The 12,447-nt window shown below is 42.3% G+C and overlaps 1 protein-coding gene across 2 annotated transcripts in view; it reads right to left on the reverse strand.

The window, feature by feature from the left end:
- The window catches only part of LOC117523519 (regulator of microtubule dynamics protein 2), a 143,139-nt gene extending 131,342 nt beyond the window's left edge, over positions 1-11,797 (reverse strand). For both annotated transcript variants that reach the window (XM_034185075.1, XM_034185074.1), the window contains exons 1-2: positions 11,713-11,797; positions 2,241-2,688 (exon numbers count right to left, since the gene is read on the reverse strand). In XM_034185075.1, coding sequence (XP_034040966.1) covers positions 2,241-2,680 — 440 coding nt within the window. In that variant the 5' untranslated portion in view covers positions 2,681-2,688; positions 11,713-11,797. The remainder of the gene's footprint in view (positions 1-2,240; positions 2,689-11,712) is intronic.
- Between the last annotated feature and the right edge of the window lie 650 nt (positions 11,798-12,447).

Here is a 12,447-nt window from a genome sequence, read left to right on the forward strand (position 1 = left end):
ACAAATAAAGAATAAATCACTTGTCTGTGTCTGTTTTTTCCTACCCTTTTATCATTATTTATTAAATGTGTTTTATTAAATTTGCAAGGTCAAAGTCCTGATAGAAGTGGCTTTTCATAAGCTAAATTATATGTGACCAAATGTCAGGAGTATGTACGTAGTTCATGCATTTGAATTTGAACTTTTTCAGTTTCTGAATTCTTTTTGATAGAATTTTTATAGAACATTTGTTATTGCTGCTATGCACAATGTGTCATTGCTTTGTGGCAAATGGTTTCCAGCTGATAACTGGAAGATAGAAAAACAAGCATAAAATTGTAACCTTCATCCAATTTTGGTGGTGTAAGAAAATCCTAACAGAACTACAGCACTGCGCTCATAGAGCACAAACCTCTGCCAACACTAGTTTCAAATTCCACAATTTTTTACCTTGGAAAAACTTTCAAGGTCAAAGTCCTGTTAGAAGTGGCTGTCCATAAGCTAAAATATAATACAAAATATTGATCACAAGGGATTTTTAATGTTAAAATCAAACAGCCACTAAATCCACAATATGGATCAGATGCAGATCAAACGTAGTCTATTCAGCAAGAGTGCCAGTTTGCACCTCGTTATCACAAATGAGAGTGATTGAGGCAAACCTCCATCAACACTAGTTTCCAATTCCACAAATTTTTATCTTGGACACAAAAAAGAAGTGGGTTTTCATAAGCTAAAATATAATTAAAATTATCGATCAAAAGGACTTTTTAATGTTAAAAACAATCAATCAAATACCCACTAAATCCACAATACGGGTCAGATGCAGATCAAGCCTAGTCTATTCATTGAGACGGGCAGTTTGCATCTTATTGTCACAAACGAGAGTGATTGAGGCACTTTTGGTTGAGATATAATGCAAAATGTACATCAAATGGGCTTTTCAATATTAAATTCAAATGTCCACAAAATCCACAATCCACATCAGATCAGAATCAAATCTGTCAAGCAATAGTGAGTGGCAGTCTGCACCTCACTTTCAAATATGAAAGTGACTGGGCCATGTTTATTTAAGATATAATGTAAAACGTACATTAAATGGGGTTTTCAATGTTTAAATTGCCACAAAATCTGTACCCTGTAATCTGGATTTATTTTAGATGGGTGTTTAATAAACTTTAAATTAAAAATAATTACATTTCAAGTGGGTGTTTAACTAACTTTCTGTCTGTTTTTTAACCTCTGCAGAAAAAAAAACTGATGTGACGTGCAGGGTCAGTTTTCAATTTTAACAACGCAGACAATTTACTTCACTGAAACATTTTGCACAGCATTGTATTAAAACATAAAACTCTGGCACTCATGGAATATTACCAAAAATAAGCCCTACCTGTGGACATCCAGGTGAATCTGCAGTTAAATAATCTGTTTGCTGCCTTCTGTGATTCCTGCCCGTTAAAATAAAAAAAATCCATAATTTTCCCGATAGCCTCTCACTGAATACACTGCTGCATCCTTTCTGTGTCCCTCTCTCACAGTCAAAACAGAAAACAAACCTCCAAACAGCAGAAAAGATCAGTCTGAACTCCCCTCAAAGTTATGAATACACACAAAGCTTAATTACAAACTTTGCAGCCATCAGCTAACAAGAAACTCATTCTGGTGGATGAAAAAAGGACTTTTGTCAGAAAAAAACGAGCACAAACAGAGTAGCTCCTTCACCGTGTGACTGCGGCAAAGCTCGCCATATTGCCATACAACACTTCCTGTTTATTGCACAAGAGTCAATCACAATATGAGCACTGGACAAATGGACAACCGCATTCTAAGTCCGACACAGAAGAGGAGAAAAACATAGTGAAAACTCACTATTTTTGGGTTTTACATGTTGAGAAAGTCACAGAATTAATATATTTTAGGTGGGTGTAAATTTTCATTGAGTAATCATTTAATTTCCGGTGGGCCTTTAACCAACTTCCTTCAAAAAAGGGGGTGGGCTGATGGTCGGCCCTGGGACTTAAGACGTGCAAATACGATAATACGTCAAGCTTTACATTAAATTTTGCGAATGTTATGGAAATTACACAACGGTCAAAGAATCTGTTGCAGAAAAAATGAATTTACATAATGTAAGATAAAGTAGTGTGAAGCTTGGCAGGCAAAATTATGTATGGACACACCTTTGAAACATACATAATTCCTAATTGTGAAATATATATTATTTAACCTTTGGATCAACTGAGATCTTTCAAGGAACTCACCCTCCCTCACTCTCTGCTTCCTCTGAGCTCCTACTCCCAGTTCTGACTCCAGTCGCCGTTCCTGCAGCCCTTTTCCTCCGCGTCGGGATTGTCCTATGGAGAGGACCTCCTGCCGCACTGTCACCTCTTAGTTTCTCTGTCACTTGGGCCTGTAGTGTCGGCAGAGCATTTTTCAATGCCTTTATCTCATCCTTCAGGTCAGACACACAGTGGATCAAGGCTTCAAGGCGCTCCAGCACATCAGCCTGACTCCCAGCCACACCTGGACCATCCACAAACATGGTGCCTGCTGCCTGTCCTTTTGTGCTTCTCGGGTCCAGCATCATCCATGAGCCTGTCTGCCTGGACTTGAAGCCCTGGTAGCAGACCACAGCTAAACTGACACCAGCTACTCCAGCCAACGCTCCCAAAACCAACATCTTATTTTCTGTTTGAGCCATCTTTGAGCCTGCATTGGAAAGACAAACAACAAGATTTGAGCAACTGATGTTATAATGTAGATACTTTGTTGAGTTTGAATGTACATGAGCAAAGCAATTGTACAGGTGTCAAAAGTTAAAAGTAATTTTGGTAAAAGACAATGAAAATTATTGGCTTAGCAAATAGGATTAATAAATGAAATAGTTTTGACCGTGTTGAATGCTTGGTCTTCAAAGTCAAGATCAACATCCATTCTATGGCATATGTTACCCCCATAACTTGATAACTAAGCATAAAAGATGTTGCAGATTATTCCTTTTTAAAACCCTTTTTGTTTCCAAAATAACGTGGTATACTTTTCAAGATGATTGGAGCAATCTGAAAGGCCCCTTCCCACTAATCACACAAGAGCTGAATGAGACAGATTCACAGCAAATGAGGAGAAATGGCAGACATCCTGACACACTCAGGAGGACTACCCGGTGGGACAGGTGTGTACGGATGCTGTGCAACCACCGAGAATGTGGGCAGATCCCACAGCGATGACTTTGTGTGCAGTCATGTGCACGCGCACGAACACGCTACACGTCACACAGCAGCTGGGAGCTGTCCCAATAGCGGGGAAGCATGGAATATTTAATTCCTGATATAAAAAGAGTAGAGAATACAGGAAGTATCGTCCCTCTGTTAATTTTCTTTCATGCCCATAGAAGTATGCAAGGACTTGAATTAAACTACATATATGAAATAAAATTAAATAAAAACATGTGGCTGTTGCGATCGTGTGTCACATGACTGTCCGGTGGGATGGCGCACTGGCCGCGGAATGCTTCATATGAGGTTTCTATGGGATCTATATGGGATTCATATGGGATGACGCTATTGTGAGCTGACGGTGGGAGCTGTTAGCAGGATGTGCAGCACAAGCTACTGCGTGATGGTCTCCACCCAGCGCTTTGACACACATGCTGGAGCCAGTCCACAGTTGAGTTTTTATTTTTATCTCTGTTGTGACAGCATGGGCTCACTGCTGCCCAGTAATTCCACATCCAGAGGGACATGCTGAATGTAGTCATGATGGGTGTTCCACAGCGCTGACATCCCAGTCAACTGTGTTTAGTGGCAGCGGACCGTGGGCTCGTAGCATGCTGCCTGCACCTGCACGTCTCGTATTACAACTGTGATGATCATGATGTCTTATATACATTGTGTAACCCATAGGAATACATTGTGTAACTCATAGGAGGGAATGCCAATGTATGTGTCCCGGCTGCCTTTTGAGCTTTCACCACCTCGGCCACACCTTGACAATGTTGGATTGGTGGGGGGGGGGCTTTGGACACACTCGCACGCCATTTGTGTTGCTTGGGGGGGGGGGGGGGCAACACACTCACATGTCATTCATGTTACTCTAAGAGGACACAACACACTCGTACATTCGCGTAGCACGGGGTGGACACGACACACTGACTGCCCTTTGAGCTTTCACCACCTCAACCGCACGACAGTGGTGTCCTGGGAACTACATTTGTGCTGACTGCGCGACTGGGCCCGCATTTTTTAAGTGCCCCGTGAATGCTGTTGGAAGTTTGCAGGTAGCACATTGATTCTGGCCAAATGTGGGTCAAATGGGCATTTGGGCGCCATTCACCCTCATTCGGCTGCTGGCGTGAAGGCTAGCTTGTTCATGACATTTAGCCAGAGTTCGAAGTGGCCGATCATTTCGTGCAGCCCCTTCACCGTGGTCCAAATGGTCCAACCTGAGTATGACATGCCATACAAATGTTGTGACCATGGTCAGATAGCAGTATGACCTCATCTCCACCGCCGTTCGACTGGGTTTCCAGCACAAGCATAACACAATTGTGGAGCTGTGGCCGTCGAATCCTCCTCCGTGCTCCATTCGGCCTCATTCGTGTTATGTGTGAAGTGGCCTTAAATTATGACCCCTGTATAACTCTTCATTGACCACTACCTGGCTACAGCTACCACCCTGGGATGACCATCATACATTTTTGCGTAGGCCATAGTACACAGAGAATGGGTTGAAAGTGTTGTTAAGTACCCTTAATTGATGCCAAAAGCCTGCTTCGCACATGGGCTAATTAGCCTGCACATGGAACAATAACTTAGATAAAACATGTCTGACTTAGACTTTAGGTGACAGCATTTGTGACTAGGGCTGAAACGATTAATCGAGTAACTCGAAAAATTCAATTACAAAAAATGTTTGAGGCAAATAATTTGCCTCGAGGCTGTAATGCTCCCACAAAAAACACAGAAGACCATAGAGCATGCGCATAACTAATGTAAGAGCTAACCAATGTAGCAGGCGATGCTACAAGCTTACAAAGCCGCACGCTGAGTAAAACAAAGCCCTTAAAGAGAAAGCGGGTCACTGCTGATGACGACTTATTGCCCATTTAAAGTGAACCAATGTGTTTGTATATTATTTTACAAACATGGTTTGGTCCACTGGCTGCTCTCCACCGCCAGAGATGAACCGAAAGGACTTTAAGTGACTCATGTTTAAAGATTAAAAAAAATAAAAACTGCCTTTATTCAGATTTGATTAGAGTATTATCAACAGGCTGTACAGTTGATTTATCAGTGAAACTTTTGTGGAAACGCTGCACTCCACAGCCGTTTTTCAAAGGCTTTATTCACCAAGAATCCAAAGAAAACAAGGAATTTGACTTTGATTTGAGCTGCACTCTCTCTGTACGGCATGTATAGAGGGTTTTCATGTGACGTATCGGTCACGTCATTTTGTGTCCCGTGCCCATTCTGGATTACGACGCGGTGGCTGCTGTGATACGCTACGTGCATTTGGCGAACTGCAGAAGTTTCAACGTCGGTGTGAAGAAGCCTCACGGCACCGAAGGTGCTGAGAGAGATCCGCTGCTAACAGAAATCCACTGCTACCAGAATTTTATTTTATTTTATTAGGCAATAAAATGATATAAGAATACATAAAAATACTGCAGAGGATAACACAAGAATGCTTCTAATACGGATGCTTATTTACATTGTGGACCTCGAGCACCGAGCTGCTGATCCGCAAGTTGCCCTTCCAGCGCCTGGTGAGAGAAATCGCTCAGGACTTCAAGATGACCTCCGCTTTCAGAGCTCCGCTGTGATGCTCTGCAGGAGGCCGGCGAGGCTGACCTGGTCGGCAGCTTCCTAGTTCACAATATCGCAGTGTGACACTGTCGGCCTGTTCATTACATCACCACTAAATTCACTATCTGGTATAAGATACGGATCCACTGAACCAACTGCTACACATTTATCATGATAAATAGCTTCATCTCGAGGATGTAAAGCATTGTAATAACCGTACATTCTCTCCATTTTTCTATCACGCGCCAGCCTCCTTGTAATCCAGAATGGAGACGGCACCTGTCCTGCAGCAAATCGGTCACATGATTGAAAACCCTCTATAAATATATACTAAACGCTGAATAAATCACACAGTAATAAAAAGTGCAAATGAAATGTGCAATAAGGAAAAAAAAAAGAATGTCTTGTCCACAGACTGAAGATTTCACAGACCGCCCAGGCTTATGGTTTGGCAAAGCTACAAAAGTTTTAACAATGTGAAAAAATATATAATTACCCAGGAAAACAGAGAGAGCGAGAACACCCTAAACTTAAAAATCTGCATGATGGTACAGTGACATTGTGCCTTAGGGAGAGCCCTGCCACTACTGATATTGTTTAAAAACACAAAAGTACCTTTTATCCGATTAATCGATAAAATATTCAATAGATACTCTATTCCAAAAATATTCGATAGCTGCAGCCCTATTTGTGACTACTGGGGGATTTTGAGGCACACTGTATTTGCAAAAAAGAAGTGAATTCTGGAAAATGTATAACTTTTAACACTAAAAGAGCCCATTTTTGCAATAAGTGGAGTTTTAAGGAAATTATAGAAAGGTTGGGACAAAATGACTTCAACATGGCAGAGTGGTTAGCGCATTAGACTATAGTGCAGAAGGAAACTGGCTTGAATCCCATTCGGTCCAAGGACTGGAAAACTCTGTCATCCCAGCAATGAATGGGGATCTGACTGTCTTCAATGATGAGGAAAGTGAAGACAGCAAAGGGTAAGGAGGTGTGCTGCACTCTTCATATACCGTACCCTAACAATGGTCATTGTGTTGGGCAGGGGTGGTGGTTAAGTGCACTTGTTTCCTGTGCAGCAGGTTCCTGGTTCAAGGCCACATCTGTCCATTCTCCGTGTAATGTGGAGTTGTGTTAGGAAGGACATCCAGCGTAAAACTTGTGCCAAATCAACATGCAGATTCATCTCTCATCTGCTGAGGGGACCTTAAGTGAAACAAGGGAGAAGCTGAAGGCACTGTACTATGGAAAGGTTGGGTCAAATGGAAACAGAAACTATTACATTTCGCGGACAACCAGCAAAAAGGGGCACAGTCATAAAATGTAAATAACATGGTATTTTTCTTAAACAAGGAGATGGGAAGTAAGTAATGTCAGTTTTGATGATATTTGCAAGAAAGGCTAGGATTCCTCTTGAACAAATGCTAGCAAGTGTAGGGACAAAGTCAAATGAAGTAGCAGAGCCAGGATATTTTATTTTACTTAAGGCCCCCTGACATGAGCATGACTTTTGATTCACGCACTTGCACGCCCATCATTGTGATGATCCCACCCACTGTGTTCACAGCTAGACGCCGTTCTTTGTTCTACCACTTGCCACGTGCTCTGCGCTGGATGCTGTGTATATAAAATAACAATTTTGTGTCGGATTAATCATTTTCTCTGCAAATTGGTCCTTGAAAATGGGCCTAATCGCTTCCGGAATTACAGAGGACCGCTTCAGCTTCAGCTGTTCGCATGCGCCTAACGACCTGTAGAAAGCATTTTGAGCTGTCTAAAAAGATAATTATTTGTCATGTTTACATTGTCATGGCTTGGTAAAACAGTTGTGTTCTTTCGTTCTTGTGTGCAGCTGTTAAAGTGTATTTCTGATAGATTTAACATCTTGTTATAATCCTTCAGACAAGCTGCACTCTGATGCGATCCTCTGACGTCACAACTTGCTCTGCTCACTTCTTCTTTACTCCACTTGACGAGCTGCTCATCGTGCCACGTAGCACGACATTTATGCGTAACGGATTTTTTGAACATTTTGAAATTCTCTTTGCACAATTGCACGCGCCGGCGCCCCTGTCACATTCAGTCTACACCAGTTAAAGATGAGTTTACTCTCCTGCATGACACAGGTTGTGCAAGAGCGTGAATCAAAGTCATGCTCATGTCAGGGGGCCTTTAGTCATTGTTTTGAACATTGCAAACAAAATAGGATCTTTTAATACGTAACTGATTTTTCAAAACTTTGTGAAAAAGTTGGGTGTGGGTCATATTAGTTCGATTTGAAATTTAAATTTATATTGTGAAATATTGTGTTTTAGTAATGAGTCACATCAAGTCTGGTAGCATGCACTGGTGCCACATTGCATCACATCCATGGCACCACAGATCCAGCCAGGCAGACAAAAGGTCCATCCCCACATCTCTAAAACAGCCATCTATCTGCCACAGCCAGGTGAAGTGTCAGAGTTCCCTTGGTCTTCTCCAACCACTGAGGACCACAGCAAGAAGAAGAGTGAGGAAAGTCACCAAGACACCAACCCAGAAGTTATAGGCTTATGTGGATGTGATCAGAGAAATTGTGCACTGTGCAAGCTTTGCATTTTGTATCACCATTTCTACAGCTTCATGATGAAGTGGTATAGAGGCCTAGATTTCATCTGTTTTGGTGAAAGAATATCCTTTTCCACTGTACTCCATCAATGAAGGACCACCTTGGTTTCTGTATGGCAACCACCCAGGCAGACAACCAGTCCATCCCCACATCTCTAAATTAACCAGTCCCAGCAATGTGATGCATGGCTGTCCCCTTGGCTTTCTCCAGCTACTGAAGTCCTCGACATTAAGGCACCTATGTACTGGATCATGCACAGAAAAACATGCTACATGGCCAAAATGTCAAAGCTGACGCTCCCTAACAATGCAAGTAATGCCGTGTTAACACCGGGCGCGACGCGAGCGACAGCAGCAACAGGTTGCCATGTAATCCCTATGGAAGGATGCGTTTTGGCGCCAAGCTGCGCAGCGAGTGAAGCGATTTTGAGCGACTGGCGCATTTGTGGCGCGATATTGCATCACGTCATGTCACGTTGCCCTCCTCCCCAAGTTGAAAAAGCTGAACTTTTTCGTCTTGTCGCGCCGCGATGACCAATCAGGGACTGAATATGTAGTGACGTGGAGATGTCTGGAGTTTGACTGAGTTGGATGTGAACATGTCATGTCTCTGGTAGCCAGCCTGTGAGCAGGACTTATGTCCCTTTTGTCCTTTATTTCACAATTATGACAGAGTTTTTGGAGCGAGCAGCAGCCCCACAGTAGGGGGAGCGGAGCTCGCCCGTGAAGATTATTTGATTAATTAACTACACAGATGTATAATAAAGCAAATGGTGACTGGTTTCTAAACACAATTATGACAGAGTTTTTTGGGGAAGAGCAAGGAGCAGCCCCACAGCAAGCAGCAGAGGTTTTTTTTTTTCACTTGCGCACGCGAGCGAATCGTCCGTGAAGATTATTTTATTTATTAACTACACAGATGTATAATAAAGCAAATGGTGACTGGTTTCTAAACACAATTATGACAGAGTTTTTGGAGCGAGCAGCAGCCCCACAGCAGGAGGAGCGGAGGTTTTTTTTTAATTGTTTACATGTGCGTGCGTGAACGGTCCTCAAACTGGGTCTGTTGGGAAGGTGTCGTAACACGGACCCACAACAGGGGGCGCTAATGAACGGACAATGGATAAGGGAAGGAGTAACAATTTAATGTTGCACAAGAACACAACGTAAAATAAACAAAGGTACTGCCAATCACACACAAGAGGATTGCGGGCAGGCTCGAAGATAGGAGACCTCAGATGAACGAAGAGCCGGGACCCACACCGCTTCTACCACCAACGGCCTGAAGAACACTGAAGCCGCCAAGCCCCGAGTCCCCAGGTGGTCTCTGTCCTCCGTTGTCGGCCCTGGTACTGCTGGCAGAAAAAACAGAAGGTAGTGAGTGTGAATCCTCACACCCAGCAACCTTGATTATTGATTCTTGTGGAGGGAGAGCCTCCACCTCCAATCATACACACGTGCAGCTCCGAAAATCCAGTCAAGGAAATACCACCAGGAAAAAACAGCTGCAAAACAGATCAGATTATTATTTGACGTATAAGTCAGCAGAGAGATTACCTTGTATCGTAGGAGATTTCTCGGCGAGGAGGTGGAGTCGCCACCCGGCCTTTATGGTGATGGTGATGATGAGATGATGAGTGACAGCTGGTGTTGAGGATGATTGACGGCTGTCACTCCCAGTGGTTCTGGCGCCCTCTTGTGCTTGAAGCCCGCACTCCAAGCAGGGCGCCATCCGGTGGTGGTGAGCCAGCAGTACCTCCTCTTCAGCGGCCCACACAACAGGGTCCTGCAGAGGCAGAAGGCCCGCTGAAAGCAGCCGTCATCCAGATGCAGCTCCTGCAGCAAATAATGATACTCCCCGAATTGGGAACGTCTCATGACGTCTGTGAGCTTTCCACAACAACTCGCTCTGTGTGATCAAGGTCCGTCATGTTAACTTGACTGACAACTGGAGCCGGTGTCCCGTCGAGATGAGGTGGTCGTCGAGATGAGGTGCGTCACACTACTGTGCATGCGCACATCGCTCTACCCTGGACTTCATCGAGATGAGGTGCCTCACGCAACTGCATATGTGGAGATGATGTAACTCGCTCGACGTGCAACTGCGCATGCGCATTTTGTTTTTTGTTTTTTTTTTCCGTCAAAGTATTTTTTTATTGTATTCAGTGTATTTATAGCCTAGTAAGTAAAACATTTTCTGTATTTTACGTTAGGAGCATAAATGTATGTATATGTATATTTTGCCTGTCGAAATAAGCTAACTCCAGGTTAAAAATACTTATCGTTTTATAGTGAGTACATTTTATACATTACTACGTTCGGATGAACAATTTATACATTTACTTGCCCATCAAAATAAGCGAACTTCGTCAAGTAATTTTTTCAGTGCACACATGTGCAGTTACGCGAGGAACCTCATCTCGACGACGCACCTCAGCTCAACAGACTTATCTGTTGAGATGAAGTGCCACACACCTCATCTCGACGACGCACCTCATCTCGACAGAACACCGGGGAGCGGAATGGAAGCTCCTCCTATTTGATGACGCACTGGGAGGAATTTTCGCAGCGAAAGCAGAGCGACACACCGGGCGATGGTGGCGCGTCCGTCGCCACGCGACCAATGCAAATTTGTGCCGTCTGGTCGTGTCCGGTCTGAACGCGGCATAATACTCCTCATCTTAGTCTCCATCATTTCAGCAGTGCAAGGACCCAATGAAGAAATATGGTATCAAAGACACCCAGTCATCACTTTAGGTCACTGGTTCGTGTCCAAGTGTAAAAAAAAAACACAAATAATCTCCATCAAACACTGGTAGTGATAAGATCCCCGTCCCTATTAGCTGCTGTTGCAATACAGGGCAAATTCTATTGAGGCCACAGAAAACAGATATTACACAGCATGTAGAAGAGGACCAGTACTTTTCAAGGAACTGTCACTTGTTTACAGCATTGCATTTATTTACAACACTGTTTACACGGAACAATAAATTATGACTGAGCAGTTATGTCCTTAGTTAATAGGATAAAATAACACGTCGTATTAGCCAGCAGACCAACAAAACGAAACCAACTGTGTGACTGTCTGCTGGTGTCAAACCTTAGCTTCATTTGCAAAGACTCGGTCTGTAATTACAGGCACATTAACCAAGTGCTAGCTGGAGGTCCACGAAAAGCGCACGTTACGACAATGACGACACGTTACTCCACAAAGCTGCTGTTAAAATACATTCTCTGGTTTCATTCATGAAAAGTTACACAAGGACGGCCAAAGAACGTCAAACATATCAGTCTCTAAATGAAATAGGTGTACTACCGTGGACAGAGAAGCTCGAGCAGGTACCAAAAAAAACACCTTACAATACAAATGTTGATTTGCTGTGCCGCATCACGTGACTGCCATGCAACACGGAAGTAAAGCATAGACATTACCGGAAGTAAATAAAAACATTTAGAAATCCACTTCTCAAATTGCAAAAATAATTTTGTAGACCCACAGGAACTTCCTTATATCAATATTATTTCCAGGTAAAAGAGAAACGTTTTAAATTTGCACGTGACATCTGTCTAGATATGTCATCACTAGGTTTGTGGTAGACTTCACCCGTTAAAATTTTTCATATTAATATCACTTCTGATTTAACTTTAACATTTAGGCACGATTTAGAACGATTTAGAATGGTAAAATAATATTTTCTCTTTGCATTTAATCGATATATATATATATATATATATATATATATATATATATATATATATATATATATATATATATATATATATATATATATATATATATATATATATATATATATATATACGTATATATATGCTTTTTTGTTGTTGTTGTTGAGGATTTTTTTTTTTTTTTTTGGCTTTGTGTTACCGAAATTAACAGTTACAGTAATCAAAAGAAAATGTAATCAGAAGCTGTTTATTATGGAAAATGCCAACCTTTGTCTCTTTAGAACATCTAAAACCTTCTTTAATAATTATAAACTGCTAAAAGAATTCTTATTTAATGCTACAAAAATGTAGTGAGTCAAGTAAT

The sequence above is a fragment of the Thalassophryne amazonica genome, chromosome 13 (assembly GCF_902500255.1).
Source record: "Thalassophryne amazonica chromosome 13, fThaAma1.1, whole genome shotgun sequence".
In the NCBI taxonomy this organism is placed as follows: Eukaryota; Metazoa; Chordata; class Actinopteri; order Batrachoidiformes; family Batrachoididae; genus Thalassophryne; species Thalassophryne amazonica.